The sequence below is a fragment of the Macrobrachium rosenbergii genome, chromosome 46 (genome assembly GCF_040412425.1).
Source record: "Macrobrachium rosenbergii isolate ZJJX-2024 chromosome 46, ASM4041242v1, whole genome shotgun sequence".
Classification (NCBI taxonomy): domain Eukaryota; kingdom Metazoa; phylum Arthropoda; class Malacostraca; order Decapoda; family Palaemonidae; genus Macrobrachium; species Macrobrachium rosenbergii.
In genome coordinates, this window is record NC_089786.1 from 49,721,944 (window position 1) to 49,748,445 (window position 26,502).

The following is a 26,502-nucleotide window of genomic DNA, read 5'->3' on the forward strand; positions in this document are numbered from 1 at the left end:
AATCTTACGTAAAATTATATTTCTAAACTATGCACTCGTAATATTTCTGTGGTACTGATACTATAAAAAAAATGGTGGTGATACAACAAGGAGTCGAGACGATGTGTCCTGACTGTAAGGACAATGAGTTATTTTTCAAAACACAGAAAAAGGTGTCTTTATTATTTATACTTATATGGGAGCAATTCATTATCTGTAGACTAAATACGGTGCACAAAATAATTGCACGGTACCCATTGCATTTTATCATTAAGATATTTTTATATTTTTTATTTGCAAGGGAATTCGAATACATTTGATTTTCAGTATGCAAGGTTCTAAAAAAGAAAGAGGTTTGATTTAGAATCTGTGAAAAAAGACTGAGAATCAATAGCAGATTCATAGTTGATATTCTCTTTTCATTCGTTGGCTATTGCTTACATTTTACTTGAGTAATACTGATGCCATTTCTGTATAAACCACGCGTTGTCCGTAAAAAGGACATTACACAAGATTGTTTTTAAATGGGTTTAGCCTGTGAAATATTTGCAAAATAATCAATGCCATCACGCAATGGATCACAGAAGCCCCCAGAGAGAGCTCACTGGTCTTCATCTGAACGCCAATGAGCCGTGAAGGATGAGGGACTGGACACATTGATGGGCTCACCTATCTGAAACCTGAAATAAGAACAGAGAAATTTGCGCTTGAAGGTTTAAAGGTCATAGGTCACCGATTAGTAGCAGTGGTGAGGGACAGGTCAATGAACTTGCACAAGCGCTCCTTTTCCTTTGTTTACCGCATTTCTGTTGCATTTCTGCATTTCACGTCTTTTGGGCCCTTCTGACCCTGCATATACAAAAACCAATAATCTCAACGCCTCCACCCAGTTCATACACCTGTGTAAGCGTCTCAAGCAGCAAGTGTTGTGGAAGCTCGCAACGCAGGGAGTTCATCCACATTTCAGCAGGTTAAAATATTGTGAATGCGGTAGTGGTCATTGTCTTATCTTTTCCTAATAACCATCTTTGCCATGGGAAAAATATCTTAATGATGATGCGCGCGTGTGTGTGTGTGTGTGTGTCTGCGTGCGAATGTGTGTGTGTGCGTGTCTCTGCGTGCGTGCGTAAGTGTTTGTGTGTGTGTATGTGTGTGTGTGCATTCACAATACCCCTCAAAGGAAATGACGAACAAGAGAATCATTTCTACAAAAAAAAAATAAATAAATAAACGACAGATGGCCAAGAATGAGTAAGAAAAATATCACGCTAAAAATATTCCCACGCTTTCGAGAGCTGTCATAACAAAGAGCAGGTTTTTACCATTAGATTAAATTTTTTCAAGGAATATAAAACCAAATAAAATATAACATTTAATCGAAATATATATTTATTTTCTCCACAAAAATTACCCACAATTAAACCCACATCACGCTTGAATGAAAAAATATGAAAAAGACGGAAAAAATATGATAATGAAGGTAAAAGTGTCCCCCATTCTTTATCACAACCATCCCTCAAATAAACAAAGCTTCTCGTACGTTTTTAATGTGCTGAATCCGTCTCGGCTGTCATTTTACCTTTGCCGTTTATTTTGACAGCCGGTGTTCCCCGAAAATAAACCATGGCGAGTGTGGAAGAGGAAGAAATGGAGTACGAGAACGAAGAAGAAGAGGAGGACGAGTTGGAGGAGCACCTCGAGGAGGAGGAGGAATTGTCTGATGAGGACGAAGATGAAGTGCTGGATGCTGTCAAGGAGGAGGCCCTCCGCTACAAAGTGCAGGAGTTGAAGATGCAGGTGAGAACGGACGAATTGGCTTTTGATTTTGCTATATTTACATGTTAATATATCACCATGACATTGGCTCTGATGGGCACAACGTAACATAGGCCTACAAGGTAGGCCTATACCTGCCAGCTAATTACGTATACATTACTAGTATACGTTAGGCTTGTCTGGTCTCAGCCTGGCAATTAGTGTTATGGTAGGCATATCCTTCTGCCTTTAGTTAATTTTTGTGAATTGAAACCTTTAAACACTGTCAATAGACCTATGACCTTTGGCAACCAAGATGTAGGCCGAATGGCTTGGGCTGTAGGCCTAACTCCTGAAGCTACTGAATTTAATGTATTTTGTATATTTCATATAGGCTCCACTTTTTTTTATGTTATTTGAACATATCTTTTGTGTTGTAGCTTCTTAGCCTGTCAATGATGCCGGTATTTATATATAGGCCTACAGTAGGCTATATGGACTAAGCCTAGTAACTTAACATCATTTGCATATTACAGCTGATTTTGGTAAGGTAGAACTAAGCAAGAGCTCTGTGTCATTTATTTCTTTGGAAATTGACTTTTCCTCTAGGATTTTGGTTGCTTGTTAAGAATTTACCATTATTTTTTGTCGGTCGACTGTAATCGACCTGTAATTAACCTCCAAAGTTGTACGATGGCCATCCTGGAATGCTATTGTGGATGCTTTTGGTAAAAAGTGGGGTTTCCTTCACCAGGGGGTCTGGGGGGGTAGAGTCCCCCGGCTAAGTAACATGGCCTGCTAAGTTAGATTGGGTTAGGGTACGTTCGGTATGTATAGTTCCTTTTATAATAAGGTTCCTTAGCCAATCCCTTGAACATATGGCTCCCTAATGACTTGTGCAGCATGGCAGTCTGGTCTTTCTCCCAACGATTTCCCCCACCCAAAACCCTGCATTCCCAAAAGGTCCCCAACCATGGGTAGATATGAGTTTAATAATAGTTGACTGACAATAAAAACACCACCTAATTCATCAGCAATACTAAAAGTATAGGAAAAATAAATTTCCAAGGTAATAGCCCGTGCAGAGTTAACCAATAGTATTACCCTTGATTTGACTAAAGTAGCAGGCATTTCAGAGGGAATATAATCTCCTAACCTAACCTTGCATGCTGCATCCTAACCTGACAGAAGGGGCTTTGACCCCCAAGTATTTTGTGACCCCCTGCTCTGCATACTACCTGTCGTAAGATAATAGAATATTATTGTCTGGTCTGTTGCCACTTATTTGTTACCATGGTGAATTTTTACTGAAATACCAGAACCGTTCCCATGAGTGCAAGTATTTACTGCTAGCTCCATGGGATTAAATGTTTAAACATAAACAAAAGGAAGTAAATATATATTTAACAGTAAATTTGCAATGGGCTTATAGCATTGTTTTTGCCTTAAACATCTTAAGGATACTTAGAGCACAGCATATAAAGGAAAATAATACCAATTTTTCTTAATTTGAGTTTATTTTTATTACCAAGAAAATTAAAATTTGCTAACATTTAGACTACATCCATAAATGCTGTAGTTCTTACCTCTAATTTTACGTAAGGTTGTTTATATGGAAATATAAAGCATCGCCTTTATGCTAGAGCTTTCTCTAGTGCAAGCTGGAGATCTTAGTTAACAAGGTGGTTAATTGGAATTATTCTGTTGGGGGGTGGTGGAGTTCCCAATTACCTGCTGTAAGCTGCCAATTTTTTTTTTTTTTTTATTTTGGCTGTGGTCGAATTAAGATGTCATGCACTGCTGAAACCAACCAATTGAAACTTCTTCCATCTGTTATGTGTATGGTGGTTGTGTCTTTGTTCAACATGGATTTAAACTAGAAAAGTGACCACTGTATAAAAGATATTAGCAGGTGTTTGGCTGCTTTATGTCTGTGGTGTTGGTGTAGCAATTTCGCTGTTCTGCATTGGCACGAGAAATGTGCTGACTGGTCCCTTTCACAGTGGAGATGTTTGGCTGTAGTGGATGAGAGCCTAAAGATGTTCATTGTTTTTCCGAAGGGGATTACTCCACCTTTGATACAGATACAGATGAAACAAATCATTTTGGCTCCTTCCCTGACTGCCCTCTTTGCTCTTTTTCCTTTGGCTTGTGAAGGTTACACTCATGAGAGTAGTGACCAGTCTGCTCTCTCTGACAGTGCCAACCCAGGTATATATGCCAAGCACTCCCCAGGTGAGACAGTGGTGCCTGTTATTGATTTGCCCTCTCCTTCCAGTGCTTAGCTAACAGCTCTACTGGAGTACTGACAGGCATTTTCACTCAGCATACCAAGCAACCCATCTTCTGCTGCTGTTTCCGCAAAGTAACGCAAAGCTGTTAGTCCTACTGTAGTGATTGTCTCCCCAGGGAGTGGGATACTAAGGTAGACTGTTTCCCCCTCCAGCTGCCATGAGCAGGTATAGTTTGTGTCTTTTCGAATGGTTACAGGCTACTTTAGAAGGACGGATCTCCCAAAGCAAAAGGGGGACCAGTGCTTGAAAAGAATGCATTAAAAGTCTTACATGAACTGTATGCAGCCTTTTACAATTAGATTTCTTGGTGAGAGGTCAATTTGGGGATGGAGACTGGTCAACAGCTTCTCTTCATTGAACAAGTTTTGTGCTCATCCATCAGTTTGTGAAGTACCTCATTTTGTCTGTGAAGGGACTGTCTGCCAGTTGAAAGCTTTGTGCTTCAGACTGGCTGACAGCCCCTCAGGTGTCCGCTTAAGTGTTCAGCTTGTTGTCAGCTTGGGCCCACTTGCATGGGATACGTCTTCAACACTATCTTAATAACTGGGTAGTTCCTGCATTCTTAGCGACTCAGTTGTTTCTTGCCTCTTGTTGCAACCTGGGGACCAGTAAACTTGGAGAAGTTGGATCTTGTACCAGCAGCAGGCAAATACTGTTCTGGGCATGCCAATAGACATGGCAGCAGTGAAATTTTTTTAAGGCTCATGCTTCAGCAAGCTAAGGGAGGCAACAATAAAGTTCTTATCATGACAGGAATCACCTCTGCTTGGTACTTCATCCCCTTGTTATCTGTCATTCATGGAGAAGCTTGTGCTTCTCAAAAACCAGCACCATTGTTCACTTCAGCGGCAATCACCTCACACCCATGAGCCAAGAATGAGGATCTTGCTTTTTTGCTGGATGTTGGAAACTTAATGGAAGTTCCTGTGAACCCCCACTTTGGCACATACCTGAGGGATCTATCCACCTCAGATGTTTAAGCAGAGGTGACATTCATGTGCTCATTGACATCTTGGGAATGTGTGCAGTGCACACTACTGCAATATATGAGACTGAGTAATGGTCACTCCACCGTGTTGATGAATGACAGCAAACTATAGTACAGGCAGTCCCCGGTTAACGGCGGGCTCAGTTAATGACTATCTGGTTTTATGGGGCTTGTGTAGCTACGAAAATCTGCAATTTTCGGCACTGAAAATCGCCAATTTCTGCTTATCGGCGGCGATAATTGGGTATTGGCGCCAATACACACCTAACAGAGGCGCCGATAACCGAAAATCAGCGCTTTTCAACGCTGAGAAGCCCTGAAAATCGCCGATTTTCGGTTAGCGACAATTTTCGGTTATCATCACACCCTCAGAAACGGAACCCCGCTGATAACCGCGGACTGCCTGTATTATATATGAGGAAGAGGGGAGGAATGTATTCCTTCACTCTTGCCATTTGGTGATGCAGGTGCATGAATAGCTCTAGGGAGTTAGTCCAGACAGATTGGTCGACATGGTGATTCAGGAAGCTCCCAGTGTTCTGCTCTTGTTTCCCAGACCATGGGCTACCTTAGAGGATGCCTTCCAGCAGCCTCTGGGAAAAAATTAACATCTTCATCTTTCCCCTTGTCATCCTGATTTGCTAAGTGATCAACAGAGTGTCTGTCACTCCAGGTCTTGGATAACCCTGGTAGTTCCTTGTTGGCTGTGCTGAGTGGTATCCCAGCCTGTTTGCACTTCTTATTGAGGAGCCCAGAGAATCCCTTTTGCCCCACTCTTCTTTGTTAGCCACATGTTTTGTGGACATTTGGTTTGTCCTGTGAAGAGAACAGTCATCTTGTCTGAGTGAGAGCTCACAAAGCCAGGAATGGGTCATAGGTCCTTAGGACCTTTGATGACTGTTAACAGGTTGTGCACTCTCCAGTGTCCTCTTGGACAGTAGTACTGTACAACTCACCCAAGGTACATGGATGGCAAAGGTTGAAGTTGAATAGGTAAGCAAATGGCTCTATCTCCCTTCTTCCTTTCTTCTTCCCTCTGCGAGGCAGCAGTCAACCCAACTACATACTTTGATGCAGGGGTACTTCACAGTCAGGTATCTTATCTCAGAGCTTCACCTTTTAACAGGGGTAGGTGGGACAGTGGTAAAGTTATCATCTGAACCAAACACCTTGTGATTGACACAGATTCTAGCTGCCATCTGAATGTTATCCGACACTCCACATAGCCCCTGATGCTGAAGGAAAAAGTGCTGGTTCATGGCAAGTGAGTGAGGGTGCCCCCACCCCATCACTCACCTTTTACCCCCCAGTCAGCCACCTAACAATCAAGTTTCAATGACCATTTCCAGTTCAAGCTGAGGTATGCTCCTACATAAAAGGGTCTGGTTTGTATTCTTAGGAAAAATACAAAGTCACTATAAAGTATGGTGTGTTCAAGATTACGGTATCTCATTAATGAATCAGGAAGAAATTTAAGATCTGTGTAAAGCCATATACAGCTGAGACATGGGCAGTGAGAAAGAAATGATTGATTTGAAAAGGTGTGACTACAGACTAGCAAGATTCGTGGGCTGAAGTGCATTGAGATCATATTTTAAAGGAGACAGGGAGGGGAGAGAAGTTGTGTCGAGAAGCTAGAAAATAAATTAAAATCTACAAGTTCATGTTAGTAGGAACATGGAATGAGAAGGGATGAGGAGTGGTTAAGCAGAAAAGTATAGAAGCTGTGTGAGGAGAGGAAGGGGGATGAGTAAGAAATCTCAGAAAAACGTGAAGATCCAAACCCAGTGGGTAAGTAGAAGGTGTTCAGGGGAAGTCTTTGCACATTTATCTTCATAACAGTATAGTTAACTCATAATTCACAAGAAAATAAATTTAAAAAATGCAATACATTTCCAGCATAATATTCCTATCATTGTTATAAACAGTGGACACACTGAGGAAGATTTGGAAATCAAATACTAAGACTAAATTAAAGACTAAAGTTGCACACAAAAATTAAAATTATACCTGGCCTAATATGATCTCTATTGCTATGTGGACATGAGTCATGGCATGACAAGGAAACAATATCCAAAAGTTTTTGTCAGTTTGAGACTAAATCTTCAAAAGAAATGTTGGGAGTTTGGATTCCAGAATAGAGTTAGAAATGATACTATAAGGAAATTATGGAAGTTGTGCACATAGATGAGAAGATGATGAAAGGGAGATGGAGACAGACAGCTTGTACTTATCTTTGCACAACCCCAGGGTCTCAGAGACCAGTATGTGTCATTATCAGCTGGGTTCCTGTGGGTACCAGAAGAGTTGGAAGACCTAGACGTACGTGAACGAGAATTATGAGAAGGGAGATTGGAGATGAGTGGAGATTTGTGGAAAATAAAACACAGGAAAAACATGTGGGGGTTTATGATAATATAAACCTAACTGAAAACATATAAATAAACATAAGTCTTTGTAAAATGTGTTCAGTACTTATGGTTGTCTTTCAGCTTGCCAGGAACGTCTTGTGTTATGAGGCTCACGTGAACTTGATAGGCGCTCTGAGATCCCTCGTGGAGCTGGAAGGAGCCCGCGAAGCCCGAGAAGCCATGCACAAATTGTATCCGCTTTCACCCGGTTAGTTTCTATGCATGATGGAAATGGTATCTGCCATGTACAAATCTTTGTTCTGTGTAGCCTTTTAATTTTCTCCAAATGTTTACGGACAATTTTGCTTTCTCATGTGATTATGGTTTCATTAATAAGCTGAATTAGATATGAATGAAAGACCTGCTTAGTTTTGTGAAAGGTGGACTCTCATTGTACCTGTGGGCTATACCTCCCACATAAGTATAAGTAGAATTTTGCTTATTTAGTGAAGCTGAATTGACCTGCAAAAAAATGGAGGAATTGAGTTGTTTATTGCATTTAGTAAATGCTGAGAATATGGTCATATTTTAGAAAATGTAACCATGTTGAAATGCTGCATGTGAGTTTGTTTTTAAACTTGTAATATTAAACTTGTAATACATGTAATACATATTTTACTTACAGTCCAGTCCTCAAATTTTCAGAATTATGGCTCGACTGGGTCAGAGATGAGCAGAAAGTTTGTACAACAAAAGAGGAAAGAGATTACATCACAACTTTGTTCGATCGTGCAGTCAAAGATTACACAAGTAAGTAGTGAGGACATTCTCTTATAATACATATGTTATATTTTCATATTAAAAAGTGATTGACAGACCCTGATTAACTGACCTAAATATCCTATTGTTAACCTTTACATCAGGTGTACAAGCCTGGGTGGAATATGTTATGTTCATGCTTGGCGGAGGAGACATGGATGCCACACGTGCGGTAGGGGATCAAGCTCTCATGGCTGTTGGCACACACGTGGCAGAAGGAATACTGGTCTGGCAGGTCGTTCTCTTAGTGGAAAAGCAGGTGAATGTACAAAAGTTAAAACAAAATATTTTATTTTTTTTTTTTTATACATGCAACAAACTTGAAGAAATTATTATGCCTTGTTGTTTGTTTATTTGTTTCTTCACTTTTATATTCGTTCCTGTGGGAATACAAATCATTGCCTTTTATGTAGAGTTATTCCTCAGTATGATCTGGAATCAGTCATTAAACTTGCTACCAAGGTTGTAAACTGGTGGTAGTTAGGTGAATGGGAGAATCCTCCATTCACTTGGCATCATCAATAAATTTTTCGTCAACCGCAGTTCAGATGTCTTGCTACTCTCTGGCTGACCATCAACTTCAAACTTCTTTCATCTCTTTCTATTAAGTATATGGTGTGTGTATTTTTTAGTCTCCGTGGATTTGAATTAGGATTTGAATTAGAAAAGTGAACAATGAGGGGTGTGAAGGATTTAAGCAGGTTTTTGGCTTCTTTATCATCCTTGGTGTTAGTGTAACCAGTTTTGTTGTTCTGCATTGGTAGGCCTGTAAGGATTGTGCCTGCTGGGCCCCTTCACAGTGGAGATGTTTTTAAGTATTTGAGGAAGGTCAAAAGAAATTTGCCAGTTTCTTTGAAGGGCTTGCATTGCCTTCAGTACACCAAATTTTTATGGCTCCTTCCCCCCCCCCCTCTCTCTCTCTCTCTCTCTCTCTCTCTCTCTCTCTCTCTCTCTCTCTCTCTCTCTCTCTCTCTCTCTCTCTCTCTCTCTCTCTCTCTCTTAGGGTAGATAATCTATCCCCTGGTGAGGCAGTGGCATGCGTCCATGGTTTGCCACCACTTGCTTACTTGTAGGTGGTATGTCTGTTAGTAACTTAGGTTTCTTCATTTGAACCTCTTCAGGCAGAATCAGAACAAGTTTTTTTTTAGTTGATTGTTTGGCCCATTTTTGATCTTAATGATCTCACAGAAATAGCCAGCCCTCCTCTGTCAGACCCATCGTGTTGGTAAAGCATGATCTAAGTTGCACTCTGGGGGCAAAGCCTTAGTTTCAGCTACTGTGTTTACTGCTGGCTTGTGGTGTCTTGGATCAGGTTATCAATCTAATCTGCAGATCAGAAGGCTCCCTGCTGTCTAGCAGATCAATCAAGCAACTTTCCCCACTTTTGACACTCCAGAAGAAGGTCTGTATACCAAAAGATACATGGACTACCTCCCTTCAAGTTTTTATTTCATCAGTCTGCTGACTGACAAACAACTCTCTTTTGGAGAAATCCCAGGAATATTCTTCCTCCTCAGTTACAGAGTCAGGGGCCATGGAGTCAGCCTCTTTGGCTTCCTTTCTGGCAGCTTCATGGTTCAACCTTTGATTGAACATGCTAGCTGATCTCACCATCACTGGACACATACCTGCATTGACCTTCCTCTCAGACCAGATTATATCATACAGGCAAACTTTATCCTGAGAAGACATATCTTTATGTCCACTATTCTCCCAGCAAGTTTCAGCTGCTTTCCAAAGAGCAAAATTGAGGTGGTTGTAAAGATGACGCTTTTTTAAAACCAAGACACCTTGATCCACTGTGCAATCGCCTTCAAGTCCTCCTGGGTATTGAAGCTTACTGTTGCCAAGCCCTCAGGGGAGGCCACACCTTTTGTGTCCAGTATTGGTAGGGCTCAGACCTCCTTGAAGCATGACAAGGAGCTGAAGTTTCTTCCTTGTGAAAGGGCCAGGAGTCTTTCCAGCTCTTTTGGCACCCCCCTCCCTCCACAGCTTTGGCTTGAGGGTGAGGTAAGGGACAAAGAAGGAAGGAGGATGTTAAGGATGAATGTTTCCTCCTCTAGCTGCAACAAGCAGTGATAGTCTGTGTCATTCGGGACAGTTACAGACTGCTTTCAAGGACTACTGATATCACCCTTGGACACCAGTCCCTTTCCCAACCTACCTGTCAGGTTTTTTCAGTCTCTGGCCCACCTCTTTTACAGTGGCTTTTTTGGTAAGAGGGCAACTCGGGGGTGGAGAGTGCTCACCAACCTCTCTATTAAAAACATTGCTCTGCCTTGGGCGGGGTTTTCCAACAGGAGGGCAAGGTCCTCTCTTCCATGGTAGAGTTGTCTGTGCTCTTAGCTTCAGCCTCCAAAGTGGATGCGACTCTGCAGCCTAACTCAGGCATTGTAGGGCCCTTGGGAGAGGCTTCAGATCAAGATATCATTCTTAAAACTGGTTCTGCAAGATTTAGCCTCATTGTAGTAGCATGTTGATGAGTTGCACAACCTTGTTAACTACCTTGTTATCAAGTATCACCAACTGTTTCAAGCTGGGGCTCAGGAATACTCTTAAGATTAAAATTTCTGGTTTGAATACTTAAAAAAAATATACAGTAAATTACTTTAAAAATTTTTGATTTTTAGTGAAATTCAGCTTTATGTTACCACTGAAAATGGAAAATATTTACTCTCTTCAATTATGGGAAAACATTTAGGTTATTGATTAATTATACAGACTAAGGTACGTATGTAAACAATTCTTATATTGATATATTATCTGCAAGGAAGTCATGTTTAATAGTAATATGATTGATTTCCAGATGCAGTGTAATAGCCCTGAAATATTTTTGACTTGTATTTAACATTATTTTAAAAAATGTATTCTCCTAGGTATATGCAGGAATGCAGAAACCTGGTGCAATTGAAATGGAGGATGAGAAGAAAAATCTTGAGAAGCAACTCGGCAGAATTCAAGATCTGTACAGAAGACAGGCACGAGTGCCTTTGCTCAATTTAGACCCACAGAGCTTCTTAGATGAGGCAGCTGAATACTTTGGTGGCAGCATTGAACCACAGATGAGAGTGGACCTTGATAAGGCACAGAAGAAACTGGACGAGAAAATACCTTTTGAAGACGAACTGGTAAGATTTTTGAAGATACGATTGCTATGTCTTTTTGGATTGTTTGTAAGGATTTATATAGACAGGGACTCCTCTGTATATAGGTTTCTTAATCCTTTAATCCTTATGTAAGTTTAAATTTACGTAAGTTAAAATTGAAAATGCCTTCAGCCCTGTTCACAGTGTTATCGAAACACACTGAAGAGGAAATATGGCAGTAGATGTGATGTGTATCTCTCATAATGATTATACATGCATGCTATATAATTAGAAGGCAATAAATGCTTACCAATGTTATTTTAGCTAAGGTATTTAGAGTGGCCTAACAATTTCATCACGGCACAACAAACGGTTCTTTGATGCATTTCGTAATCTAGTATCTATGTATCGATATTGCTACAGGTGTTGGTACATGTGTAGTCTTACTGAATGGTACTGTATAACTGTATATTAAAAACCACGAAGAGTAAGTATTTGTTAAGGCAGGTTCTACATTGTAAAACAAATGTGACTGAAATGCATAAAATTATGTGCTTTTTTTTATTTTGTAACTAACATCTCATAATATAATTTTTTTAAGTAAAATACCACAATTCTTTTACATAATGAAATAGTGAAGAATGTGTAAAGATAAAAATGCTTAAAAATTGAAATATTACTGTCAAATCAAGCATGAAACAACATTTCGAAAGTGATTGACACTGCTTTATATACCACACGCAGAAACAGCTTTTCCTAATCCTAATTTTGGGGAGGTCAAGGAGGAGGTAGATTTTTAGGGCTAGGCCCTAAAAAAGTACTTGGTGGCCAACCAAGTAAAACCTTACACTTTGTCATCTTTAATTACTGTATATACTCATGTAATATTCAACCCCATTTTAATGAAAAAAAAAATTCTTGGTCAAGAGCATCATTTACTCTAAGCACTCCAAAGGTAGGGTAGGCTATATGCTCTAGAACATCAGGACACAGTTAGGTTTTACTTGTAAACATACTTAAATGATGGGATTGGTGAAGGCTACATCATACTCTTCTTCTTAGCTGAAATGTGATAGCGACCAAGAGAGGTTAACCATTTATCGCCGCTACATCTCTTTCGTTCAAGACACCGACAACCCAGCAGCAGTGCAGAGCTTGTATGAAAGAGCAGTTACCGATCACTGCCTTGATGCAGGTAGGTTTGATGGAAATAGGATATCACAGTTAGCATCCTCAAGGGAGATTTAAATTGCAAACTTGAACAGTCAGTTGTAAATTTCAATTAACTACTTGGATCACTGACTTTTTTTATTGATGGGGTAACTACTTGGATCACTGACTTTTTTTATTGATGGGGAAACATAATGATTTCCACATTTGGTGTACTCGAAGACCAAACGTAGAATATGGGTCGATTTAGTTAAACGCATGCCTGATATTTACAAAAGCACTATGGAGAGTTACGGTATATGAGACAGGAATGCGATGAGTAAGAATTCTTTTTGCAAAGTTGAGCCTGTTGGTATTATTAGGAAGTTTATGACTTAAGACTTTCAAGTCACATTTCAAGACACATCCAGGCCTTTCCTGAAAAATATGCTCTAGGAAAAGCTATGAAAATTGGAGCAAAGTCAGATTAAAGAAGTTGGACAGCTGTGTTGGAAGATACCAGACATTTAGAAAGCAAACAACCGTTAAAATAATCCTCTGTACCGAATGAGCTCAGTGATTCTGTTGCTACATTTTTACATATCTGAATGTTTAAGGTGTGAGATCAAGGTACATCACAGCCAGTTGCCTTCGTTCCATCACTGATCTTTTTGTGGTATAATTATTGGTTGTTTTAACACAATGCCATATGTTTACATAAACCTTATTGTACAGTCAGCAGCTCCTTTCAAGCACTCCCAAAGGAAGATGAGATAACGTTTTCACTTGGCTAGGCAGGTTGTCACCTCTAGTGGTGGTTCCCAACGTTCCTGTTGTGTCTGCCAAGGAATCTCACCTTGCTAACTTTGATCGAAGTTCCCCTTAGGGGAGTAGTGCCATCAGGCATTACTTAAGGTTCTTTGCCGTGTCCCTTCGGCCCCTAGCTGCAACCCCTTTCATTCCTTTTACTGTAACTCTGTACTTATTCCCTTCCTTCCATCTTACTTTCACCTTCTCCCAACAATTGATTCATAGTGCAACTGCGAGGTTTTCTTGCTGTTAACCTCTCTACTGTCATTTTCCATTTCAGTGCTGAATGACCTCATAGGTCCCAGCACTTGGTCTTTGGCCTAAAGTCTATGTTCTGTTCTTTGCTCAAGATTCCTCAGCACTTGGACAGAAGGAATCACATTGGACTCTTCCAATTCATTATCTGCAGGAGGTGAAGTAGTGAAATACTTTGGAGTCATCAGCTAACAGCAGAATTATTTGTCATGCATCCTTGTCCACCCCCAAGTTATAATATTAACTCTTCCAGTAAAGTTCCGTTTACTCAATAAATCCGTCCTCTGTTTTCCTGTAAGTCATTTCTCATTGCTCATTGCTTTAGTTCAACAACTGTGAGGGAGTTGTTGCTGCAGAATAGGCACTGATGGCTTTGTGTTTAAACAAATTTTTACAAAAAATCAAATTTTAAAAAATTTCACTTAATTCATAAAATTTTACACAGTCATGAGCTGAATGTCACTAAATTTCTCCAATTTAGCCAGAAGGTAACAAAAAATTTAGATACAATTTTTTTTAAAGTACATAAAGAAAATTAGGTAATTACATGTATTACAATAGTATTACAGGTTTCATAAGATTTTAAGCAAATTTCCTTGCTTTCAATATTTTCAGTGTATGTGATCCATTTTTGCCAGTTTGTATATGATCTGAAACAAAATTCTTGTGATTGAGAAACATGGCTATGATTCCTTTATTTCTGGGATGATGCATGTTAACACCCTCTAATGTATTACTGTATGTGATCCACTTTTCTTTAGAAGCCATCTGTTTGAGTTAATGTAAACTTCCTTCATTCATAGACAAAATTGTTCTTGCAATCAAGGTTAATTGTTCCATGGGTGATCTTATCAGATTCTAGTTCATGGTATTCATTCAACTTATTGCAGTTTTTCTCTGTTCATTGCTGTTTGTGGTCAGAGGAAATGAGCTGTGGTAAATTTACAGTTTCAAGACCTGCAAAAAAATTATCACAGTAATATGTGATCCTGTCATCTGTTGGAGAGTTAAGCATTTAGTAATACTGACAGTTGGAAAGATCCAAGTGCATATTGGAGGAAAAGTTTTTTTTTTTTTTTTTTTTTTTTTTTTTGTATTTGTAATTTTGTAGCGGCAACTCTTTGAACCATTACCTTGAGGATTTATGTGCAAAACCAGTTGATTTAATTGGTATATATACCAAGATCTTTATTTTAGTTGCATCAACAGTGACACTGAAATTTATTAAGAAGTTTTGTGGTGGTATGTTTATATGACCCTTGCATATTTTTACAGGCTTGTGGGAAGAATATGTTCGATACCTACTGAAGCAGTTCCAGGGCCTTGATTACGTTGTGTTACCAGTCTGTGAACGAAGTCAGAGAAATTGCCCCTGGTCTGCTTCCCTTTGCTCACAGCACATCAGAGCTTTGCAGTTGTTTGCTCAAAGGGGTGACAATAGTCTCACCAAGAAAATTAAAGGTTGGGTTTTATTACTTACGTTTCTGTGCATTTGCTTTTGAATGAATTATTATATTTTTTACTGAATATCTTGTAGGAATAATAATTATTTAAGTTGTGTAACATAGCCAGTGATTAACACCATCATGAAGCTGGCCTGGTGGATTTTTTCCTTAAATGTTGATGACCACTGGAGTTTGATAAAGTTAAAGAATTGAGACAGCCAAGTAGGAACAGACAAAATATTAACAATAGAAGATTGGTGGTAGGTTTAGATTAAGCTGGTTTTATACTAGCATGGGTCCTTGCTTTAAGGCAGTCCAGTAGTTTGGTAAGGTTCAAAAAGGAATAAAAGGCTAGTTGTGAGCCTCAGGATTTTGTCCAACTGACTGAACAACAGAAAATGATTGTGCTGAGATTGAAGAAACACCACAACACATTTAGTATGGCAGGAAGCGTGGAATATAACCTTCTCTTAAAATGAATCTGTGATTGGCTTCAATAAAGCTAATGTGGAAAAGTAGATAGCTTTATGTATCTTGACCAAGGCCTGAAGGTAAAAAAAAGGAGGGGGGGGCGAAGGAAATAAAACCAGGCCCAATTCCACAAGGAAGAAATGATCTCTTAAAAAAACAAATATTATAGAAATCAAGAAAGAATTCCCTTTTTGGAATTCTTTCCAAAGCCTTCAGTGTTACAGAATAGACACTGATTTTTTTTATACCATAGTCAGTAATTAAAACAGAACATTTAGATTGGATATTTACAGAAGAAAAGAACTGTTACATTCAGATGAAAATTTAGTCATAGGCTAAAACTGTGTGTGTGTGTGTAGTATCATTTCCTAAATGTACTCTTTTGGCTCCGGTTTTTAGAAGTGGTCTTGCTGTGCATCAAAACTAGTGATTTTTGTTGGTTAATTTTAAGCAGGTATAAAATGCAGTTATTTGCTTTATTTTCTCCCTAACGTTTAACATTTGGACTAACATGACTCACATTTGGAATTTTTCCTTAAGAATTCAAATCGCTGGCAGCTAGTTGTTGTAAGTAAGTATTGACATTGTAGTCTTGATTCAGTGTAATTTTTTAAAAAACAGAGTTGTCAGCAGAGATTGAAATGCCTATTTATTATTCGGCATCTTCAACCCCTTTGGAGTGATACTTGTAATTGCTTTTACTTCAGTGGTCATATATATTTATTCCATTTTATAGGCAACAATAGTTAGTTAAAAAAAAATTAAGGAATTCCCAATTTACTAGTAAGCAATTGTATAGAACCATTTTCTTTCACTTTGTTAAAGCTATCTCTCCTACTTTTATCAGAATTGACATCGTTACAAAAGTCATTGCCTTTTTTTTTTTCTTATTCCACTTTACACAAAGCTCACTTTGTATTTTTTCCATCGTGCATTTTGATTTGTTGTTTAGTTTAATATTCCTCATCTGCAGGATATCAATTTTAATGGTACTTCGAGTGTTTCTCATCAAATGCTATTGGGACAGGCAGGCCCTTATCGTGGTTAGATTCCTGTAGAGGGGGCCACAGGTTTTCCTTGAATGTTGCACTCTAGACAGTGCTGAAGGTACTTTAAAGCTTCTCTTTTTATGCGGTGTTACTGCCTTTTACTATTCATTGCTTCTCATTTGTTCCTGTAGGACTATTACTATGTAGCTGTCAAGCTTTATTAAGTGTATCTTACAGTAATTTTCACTTCATTTGTGAAATTCTAGAAATATGATTTGGTGGTCTCATATGCTGTAATGATAATGACAGTCTGGGTAGACCCTTTTGAAAACCAAGAAAATGAGAAAGAAAAAGTTTAACCCCAAAGGGAGTAGTGGACCTGTCTCTTGAAAGATGGAAAATTGCAAGAATCATTGAAAATGGAGGCAGGAAAAAGAATCTAAATCGCAATAATGGAAGAGAAGAAAATTCAAAGCCTTGTGGCCTTAGCATTACTGATTTCACAGAGTAAGTGTGAGAAGCAGGGAAATTATACTCGAGTATTGCTGGCAATTATCTTGATGCTTGAAGTGCCAGTGGTTGTATTATACCTTATACCTGTAATTCATTTTGCAAAACTGTGAGGAGAGCAGATAACTGTTATCAAGTTTCAGTCACTCAGTACTGCAGAAATTTTTTTAATGTACTGAGTAATGAGTCATTTCTGTTTTAAGACTTCAGTTTGTAGAGAAAATTTAGAACATTTTTAAAGTTGTTTGTAGTATATAAAGTTGAAATTGTTTTCAAAACCTAGAGTAAACTGGAATTGGCAAGTCTTGTGCATGGAAATGTTACCAGAAAAATTTTTGCTGCTAACAGAATTATAAGGTTGTCCTGATTATGAATTATTACTACTGTAAATGCTTTTACAGGTGCCTTAGAAATAGGTCTTGGCTGTGGTCTCCAGTCTGGTAGCGAAGCCACTCGTATGTGGATGGCATATCTGGTATACTTGCGCCGACAAATCGATTGGGATAAGGAGTTTGAAAAGCCATTGCACGATGTTAGAGAAGCGTGCCAACAGGCTATTGAAATGATTGATGACAGTGAGTGATTTGGCAGTTTAACTTCAAATGTGGAAAGGAAAAAGCTTTCAGTAAACAGTATTAGTTTTTGCAAACATAAACCTTTGTATACTGAAATTTTCTCACTTGAAAAGTTGGTGGCTTTGATGTCAGATAACACCTAATTGATTGGTCAGTTAGTCTTATTTCAAAATGCTGATCATATTTTTTAATGTTAACACACTTTGATAGTCTAGAGAAATGGTAATCTGTTCATCATACATTTATTCAGTGTCTTAATTTCAGAAATTTGCATACATAACTTCTGTCTACTGTATCTTAGTAATCCAATACATTAATTGATGTAGTATCTGCTAATTTTCAACAAATTTACTTCTTGCAAAAGCATCTTTATCATGCCTTAAGTTTTATAGTCGTAGAAAATTCAAATATGTATTTGAATTCAGGCAAATTAATTATTTTTCAAGACTTTGGGGAGGAAGGAGACATTGACAGCGAGGTCGCTAGATTCTGGGCACGTATTGAAACGGAATTGGCAAAAAACCCTGAGAGATCAAGAGAGATCTGGAATGACATTATTATGAAGAGAAACGACAACTTTAAGAACTCCAGTCTGTGGCTTGAGTTTATAAATCTGGAAAGGTACGTGTCTTGCTTTTTGATTCCAGTAGTCTGGTTAAACTGTTTACAAATAATAATAAGCTTCATTTTACCAAACATACATTATCAAAGATTAGCCAGATATTGGTACAGAGTTTAGTTGTTTGTAGCACTGCCTTTGATCAGGATGAAAGTCTGGATTGGCCATTACTTCGTTGTCTCTGACTTCAGGAATAGTGTAATATTTTTCTTTTTAAGTTTCCAGTTTACATGAAGTAAAACTGTTTGAGGAACTGATAAATTTTGATTTTTTAAACAGCTTTATATATCACTCTTGCACATAATACAGAATTAGTGTATGCTTAGGAAGCACACCTAAAGGAGATTTAAGTTGTATGTCATAGTTACTGATACTCAGAATGAGAAGAAGAAAAGCATCAAAAAGAAATAAATAAAGAATGAAAACACAGAATAAGGACATTCTTAGTTTTGCTCAAGGATTCATTACTTGTAATGGAAGTCTTGATGCACACCAGTTCTTGTCAAGTCATGCAGTTGATTTCTTGTTAATTCCTATATTTGGCTTCACTGTATTTCAGGAGTTACGGATCTGAGAAACATTGTAGAAAGCTTTTTCGTCGTGCCCTAGAACGTGTCTGGGACTCTGTGGAAGTGATTGGTGATGCATATCGTCATTTTGAACAAGAAGTTGGAACATTGGACACTATGGAGGACTTCATCAAAAGATATGATGACAGGTAATAATGATAATTATGATAAACAACTTTACAACCATATTATTTATAGTTCACTATTTTTTTTTATTTACAGCCAGTTAATATGACCAAAGTTTTATATTGTCAGCAGTGTTCCAACAAAATTTAAGTGCAAGAAGTTTGAGAGATTGGTAATGAAGTTTTATAATCTCCCAGATGCAGTGGTACTTGCTGCAGCAAAATGTATTTTTGTTTCACTGGTCATCATATACAGTGGGATGTCAGCAGTATCCCGTTTAATAGCTTTTGATAAAATCCTGTACGTGACGATTGATGATACACATAATGATGCCTAGTAACAGTCAGTCATTTTTTGTTGAGACTGGTAGATGTGAATATGATTTTTGCAGTCAGTGATACTGAATTTCATGGCCATCGTGAAGTACATGCAAAGTTATGGTGTATTTTAGTTTCTATGAATATGTTGGTTTTTACATTTTGGCTTATTTTCTTTATGTTGTATTATTAATTTGTTGTTATTCATTCCTTTTCTTAACATTCTATTATAGTCATCAGATTTATTGCTTTTCATAGTTTTATTTTGGCCATCAACTTGTACCTCAGATTATTTATCAGGCTTTTGTATGTTGACAGAATGTCTAAATTTTTTGGTAATTGATTGTTAGGTCCACAAATTATTACTTGTCAATTTTGATGCTTTAAGAATACGTGAGGTAGTGTATATTTGTGATTCTAGGCAATTAATTTTCTGAACATTCATTGATTCCTAAGTTTTATTTTCCTGATTTGGTCAAATAATTTTATTTATCCTAAGCATACCATAGAATTCAATAGCATTGATAAAAAGGAAATAGTAGTTTTGGAGATAAGGAAAGAACAGATTGAAAACAAAGGGAAGATTCAGAAAGTCATGGAGAACGTGCAGAGATGAAGCTGTGGACCAGAGGAGAATTCAGGCTGAAAGTGCGCAAGACCGAAGTGAGTAGAGAAACTAGCTCCACACTTAACCATTTGAAGGGGGAAACCTGATGTAAGAAAGTTATGATGGTGGTAATTTTTGTTAGTGGAGACTGAATTTGTGGGAGAAACATGATTAATTTGCCCTCGTAGCCTTGGATCTAAATGGGACCAGGAACTTCACCCAGAAAATACTGTGATAGCTTCTTTTGAATTTTTTATATTTGATTATTATCTTTTTATATCAACATGTAAAATGATATGGTTTTAATCTCTATTATTATTAGTAGTAGTAGTGGAAATATTATTAGTGCATTTGCTCTTGAAGTTCTGGCAAATTCTGTGAGATTAAATTAAAAAAATTGCTTATGGAAAAACAAGGGATAAGAATGCCAGGTATTGTAATATGTTAGGTCAGAAACTTACAAGAGATATATTCACAGGTAATACATTATCCTTAAAGCTAATTAGATCTGCTAGGCAGTAAACTTCAAACTGGAGAAATATTTTTTATGAGTAACTCAAAATAGAAAAAGTGGTTGAAGTTGTAGAAGCTTTCTGCCCATGATTCAGTATGAATGCAACAGCGATATACTTTATTGAAAGGAAAAACGTTAGTTAAATAATAGAATGTGGTGAGTCAACTTCATTTGCATTTTCTTTAAAAAACATTTTTTCTGTAGTCATAGTGGAGATGTTCAATTTAATTCATTGCTGATAGTGAAAGGATATAATTTTTGACAAGCCTAAAACTTGAGAATTTTCTGACATGTAGGATGGCAATAGTCAGGCGAAAGAGAGCCGAAGATGCAGCAAAATTGCAAGCGGAAGAAGATGCCAAAAAAGATAGATTCAGCAAGATGAAAGACCGCGGCAGGAGCATCAAGAGGTCAAACAAAGACAGACAGACCAACGGGCACTCCCAGGTAAGGTGTCAGTTTCTCAAAGCTCTGTGTGCAATTTTAACTTTGCTTTATTCTCTTACTGATCTAAGAGTCAAAATTATTATAGAAAAATTACAGTATATCACCATAAGAAATTGACAAGCAAGAATGAGCAGAGTTGTCAAAAAGAAAACTGAGGCTTTTATAAGTAATCACCTTCCCCAGTATATGCTATCCAATATCTTTTTTTTATTTTAATGTGAGAAAGAAAGTAGAGTATTGTAAAAGCAGGGCTGTGATGGAATGCCGTAACTAGCAAGGAACAAGTGCATGGTGAGTATCTATTATGTTACTCTTCTCGTAAAGCCTGCATTTAATACCTGAATGGGCGTATAAAACTAAAAAGGACAATAGCTAATTGCAAAATTGTTAATGCACAAAATATCTATAACTCAAATATCAAACCAAAAACAAAAAATTTCCCTCCAAAAACATTAACGTGAAGATGAGATATAAAGATACTCCAAAAAAGAAAAAAAAGTTTCCCAAACAGTGCCACATGTCATAACAGGATAGTTGCACATAATTAATATAATAGCCAGCTTCACCAGAAATCATCAGGTAAGGGGAAAATGAAGATGTCAGAACTCACAAACGTGTAGGTGCATGTTCCACAGTAATCTTTGCAAACAACAGAAAAAAATTATTTAAAATGAAGTCTAATTGTCAAACTGTGAAGTAAATCATCAAATTACAAACATCTGAAATCCTGATCATCAACAGTGAAATAATTTGATGAAATGTTAATGGCCTCAAAACCTGCATGCATCTTGGAGAGCTTCAAAATCTCCTCAAAGAACAGCAACTAATTGCAGTGTTTGGCCTGTAACTTAATAACAGTTCCTTCAGCTGGTAACCATATTTTAGCATCATCAAATGAAGAAGACCACTTAGGAATCACAGTTTCAATGTCATCATTATTACCTCCAATGCTGCATGACATAAAGGCTCTACGCAAAATTCCACCGCTTGCCTTTCCTGGACTTTCACTTCCACAAATCTCCAGTCAGACCACAAATCTCCAGCCCTGTCTGATCATTTTCAGCCAAGCTGACACTATCATATACTTTTCTTCAGGGTGGTGCAAAGGGATACAAGCCTGAAACCCCACTAGGGGAATGAGTAGGGAGCAGTCCTCTCGTCTAAGTAGGCACAGGCAGGAGAGGCTGCCCAGCCATAGGTATGACACCCACCCATAAGTGAATGCCTACCTACCCTTCCTCTCCAAAAAAGAGGAGCACACATAAGCCCATCTGGACTTCTTATGCAAGGCCTGAGTCTTCCCTTTCTTCCTTTGCCTATCCAACTAAAAAGATCCTGGGGACAGGGAAGAAGATGCAGGCAAGTACAAAGAAAACAATGAAGAGGAGGCATAACAACTGTATTTTCTCCCTCTTAACTCACATGCTGCACTCACCTTCCATGCCAGAGGCTTAGTCGAGGCTAGAACAAAAGATGTTAATGATTCTCCTGGAGGAACAGCCACTGCAAAACCTACTGCAAGGGAAGGATCCTCTTCCTTCAGTGCAGACTAAGACATGGGATCAGCAGACACAACTCAGTCAGTGGGGGGTCATCTTCTGAGATTGCAGCTTGGGGGGTGAAATCTTTTTCTCCTCACCAAAGTCTTCCAGAAAAGTCATCAACAGTGAACCACCTGGAATATCCAGTATATGCCAGGCCTTTGTCAAGTTTTCAAGCATTGATATCTTACTTGCTCAGTGAACATCATCATCACCACCACCTTTGGAGAACAAAGGAACTGCTGGAGGAACACTAACCCTGAGACCCTTCATCTAATGAGGAAAGGGGAGCAACAGGTCTCTGGAGCATGAAAATAATCCTACCTTAAGAGGTGGTAAAGGAATGAAAGCCAGTGGAAGGAAAGATCAAGAAGGATATGGCAGAAACCCCTGTGGAATATACCTTCAATTTTTTCCTACCAGGAAAAAGCCCAATCAGCACATTCTTCACAAGAACAAACACACATTTTTCCACTACACAATGCTCAGTGCTTAAGTGGGTTTACACCTTGGTGGGAGACATGAAGCAACCACATGGTTAAATAAGTCATCCAGACTGATGTTCCTCTTATATCATCTCCAAGATAAACAAAGCAACAAAGACACTAAAGACAAAACAAAATACAACATAAAGCAACAAACATGAAATTAAAACTAAGAAAGTAGCAAGTTACTCATCAAAAAGTCACACAAAGGAGAGTAGATTGATCAATTCACTCACTTTGCCAGCCAAAGGAAAAGTGACTGGGTAGTTGGGTTATTCCTGCATTTAACACCCCCAACCCCCATCCAATCTCCACCATGACTCAACCAAATTTCCAAGTTCAGTGCCAGTTCACATGCATGCAGAATACCCTCCACATGAAAGGCAATGGTTTGTATCCTCATACAGACAACTAAGGTTTTATTATAAGAAAATTAGTATTGGAATATCATAATCCAGGATTTGTTTTATCAGAAAAATATAAGGATATTGTATTTTGTGAGAATGTTTTGAGAGGCTGGCCACCTGTAATGTTGGACCATTCATTGCCTGTAAAGAACAGAAATAGTCATTGTCATCATCATAAACTTTTTCATTTGCTCTTCCCTCTTTGGAGGTAGATGTGAAGAGAGTTCTGTCAACTCCCACCAGGTCTAGGTCCTCTGTTCTTTTCTTTACGATTCCCTGGATTTTTTACAGCATGAAATTTGACAGTATGCAGTGGTTGTAGAAAACATGTCAAGCAAGAAAGTAACTGCAGGGAATTATATTTCTGTAGCCATGGCTAAGAATCTTGAGGTAAATTTCACATTGTGAAGCCTTTGCTAAATTAGTCGGAATGGATTTAATGTATAGAATTGTAACATAGAGAATAGAATTTGAAATATGCTCTTTTAAGTAAATCAGTATTTTTTTTTATTAGCTGCACTTTTGGTTTTTTTATATTGGTTTTTTATATATGTACCCAGTAATGGGCTTGAAAACTAAATTCCTGTAGTTTCATCTGTATTCTTAATTACAGGATGATGCTGTATTCAAAGCTCCTCTTAATGTTCCAAAGAAACCCAAAGGTGAGTGTTTTTGAAAATGTTGGCTTTGAATTTCCTTAGAATGATGTAACTTACAGTTTGTAGTTGTATGATCATGTCATGATAGGCATGCACCTGATTGTTTTGACACTGTCATGACAGTTTTTTTCATGTACCATGTTGCATGAATAGCAAGAATGCAAAAACCTAAAATGTTTTAGAAGTGAATGCCAACACATTTAGAAGACAAGATGGTATGCCAGGCTTACATTTGTCACTGAGTTAGCTAAATGTCATTACTATAAATTCAGAAAATTCATGTTTTGTTATGCCAGACTTCCTGTCATGCCTAAAACGATGGGTATTTTTAGTGCCTAAAACGATGGGTATTTTTAGTTAAGTAAATAGCATGCCATAAAACTTCTCTCTTAGTTTGCTTGTTTTCAAAATGTATGCAACAAATCCATCTGGTAACCAATAAAATCATCTGGATTTTTCAGTAACCTGGATGAAAGTGGTTCAGATAAGTTAGGTTTAACGTATATTTCATTTTCTAACAATACTGTAGTTGACTACATCAACATATTGCATTCAAGTCTCTTTATTGGTAGTTTTCTATCCTTCATCTTACACACTTCCCAACTTGAGTTGGTCGACTTTCACACAAAATAAATCTTCCACGGAAATATATTTGATAAAATTTTAAAACCTCAGCCCTGCAAATAAAGTATGGATGTGAATTTACAAAAATGTACGATCTTTTTATAATTAAATGCAAAAAGTATATTTTTGACTATGTAAGAACAATATTTTGCAGGTAACTAGTTCCACATTCAGACGCAGTCATCCATGGCTGGGCCACATTCTTCCACAATTGTCCCATTGAAAATTATGTAGAATGAGGGTACTTTTACAAGAGTTTCAGGACAGTATGTAATATCCTAGGCCAGGACTTACCATCTTCACCCTTTGTTACCATCATATAAAAACTAATAGAAAAATAACCATCATATAAAAATTAATAGATAAATACAAGAGCTAATATGCTGTATGCAGTTCACCAATTTTTTCTGTTGTAAATTCAAGTCATTCAGAGGTTTTGGAGTGTATAGTGGGGTTTTTCATTTGAGTGAGGTTTATAGTTTGCTTTTGTGCAGTGCCATGGTTTTTCATGTATAGCAAACTTCTTACATTGCCATGTAACTATAGGTTGTCTTCTTCCAGGTTTCACATATGAAGCTGTTTCATCACAGTCAATGTGCAATAAGGATCCTGAACCACCACCAAGTTTCAGAAATGCTGTAGCTCCTCCTCCAGGATTTACAAGTAATGCAGGATCTTCAGGAGGCAGTAAGAGTGATATGGTACCACCACCTGGCTTTAAGGATGATGGTGGTCCTCCCCCAGGCTACAAAGGTGATGTTGCTCCACCCCCTGGTTTTAAACGAAAAGCTGATGGAGTGGAGGCAGAAGCTCAAGCTAAAAAAGCTAAACGTAAGCCTCATGCATTTATTAAAATATTCAAGTACTGTATAATGTATTAAATGTGATAAATTACTACAATGTGGACTTTGAGTTATAATATTAATTAATTTTTTCTTGCTTTTAGTTGCAGAGGCCTATGGCATTTGTACAGATAAAGATACTGATGATGATTTGACCACAGTATTCATTAGCAACTTGGCCTTTGGAATAGATAAGCAGGACATCATTCCGTTGTTCTCTGGATGTGGTGAAATAAAGGATTTCCGACTAGTCAAAGATTACAAGTGCCGCAGTAAGGGATATGGATACCTTGTTTTTAAAACACAAGAAGCTGTGAAGAAAGCTTTAGAAATGGACCGCGTCTCTCTCAATGACAGACCTGTATATGTCTCAAAGTATGACCCAGAAGGACAAAGTCACTACTTTAAGTATGCAGTGGGTGAGGAGAAAAACAAGCTTTTTATCCGTGGATTGCCATTTGACATGTCACAGGACGACGTTAAAGAAGCATTTCTTCCCCATGGCGAAATCAAAGACATCAGACTTGTCAGCTTCAGGAATGGCTATTCGAAAGGGACTTGCTACATTGAGTACCAAAGCGAGGAAATGGCTGAAAAAGTACGCCAAGCAATGGATGGTAAAGAACTTCGAGGCAAAGTTATTAGTGTGCTGATTAGCAATCCCCCGTCAAAGGATAAGTCAAACAATCCCAAGCCCACAGTCAAAGAAGATACACTTGGAAGTAAAAATAAAGGTAAAAATATACCTGGTGCCCGCAAGAAAGGCATGTTTGACTTGATGCCAAGATCATTAATGCGTGCTTCAGGTTCCTCTGAAAAAGATGAGAAAGCTGCAACAGAGGAATCTGTTAAACCCAAGTCTAATGATGACTTTAGGAAAATGTTCCTTAAGTAAAATTTTGTGCACCAGGCAGTGATAAATTTTTTTACTTTAAAAAAAAAAGAGAATGGTTTTGCCAAAATCATTTTTTCACTTGATAACCATAAATTGTCTCCAAGGATGTTTAGTTAATTGTATTTTACAAGAAGATACAATATTTGATTTTGCAAGATTTGCAAATTCTGTAGTTTATATAAAATGTGCAAGTTTTTATAAATAAGTTAATATTATTAGAGTATTTTAGTTACTATATTTCTCCCCAAATAAGTTGACATGAATAAGCTTAACAGCTTCTAATTATTTTTAAAAGTTATCAAAAAGTGTAGTGGGTAAGGGAGTCTGCTTAAACTCCTGTTTTTAACCCGATCCTCTAATAATCAGAAACTGAA

At 37.9% G+C, this 26,502-nt stretch overlaps 1 protein-coding gene across 1 annotated transcript; it reads left to right on the forward strand.

The window, feature by feature from the left end:
• The first annotated feature begins 1,461 nt into the window (after positions 1-1,461).
• Positions 1,462-26,343, forward strand: LOC136830304 (squamous cell carcinoma antigen recognized by T-cells 3-like). Its single transcript, XM_067089710.1, has 14 exons — positions 1,462-1,776; positions 7,509-7,635; positions 8,073-8,177; positions 8,291-8,445; positions 11,063-11,314; positions 12,335-12,467; positions 14,762-14,947; positions 17,303-17,476; positions 17,923-18,097; positions 18,655-18,813; positions 20,525-20,675; positions 23,722-23,770; positions 24,953-25,222; positions 25,338-26,343. Exons 1-14 carry the CDS (start codon positions 1,603-1,605, stop codon positions 26,126-26,128), a joined length of 2,901 nt encoding a protein of 966 aa, XP_066945811.1. The 5' UTR covers positions 1,462-1,602; the 3' UTR covers positions 26,129-26,343.
• The last annotated feature ends 159 nt before the right edge of the window (positions 26,344-26,502 follow it).

Bases quoted from the DNA above. Each gene is read 5' to 3' on its own strand.
- LOC136830304 (XM_067089710.1), top strand. From the start codon at position 1,603: ATGGCGAGTGTGGAAGAGGAAGAAATGGAGTACGAGAACGAAGAAGAA. The intron at 8,446-11,062 runs GTGAATGTACAA...GTATTCTCCTAG, and splicing joins TTCTCTTAGTGGAAAAGCAG to GTATATGCAGGAATGCAGAA. The intron at 25,223-25,337 runs GTAAGCCTCATG...TCTTGCTTTTAG, and splicing joins TCAAGCTAAAAAAGCTAAAC to TTGCAGAGGCCTATGGCATT.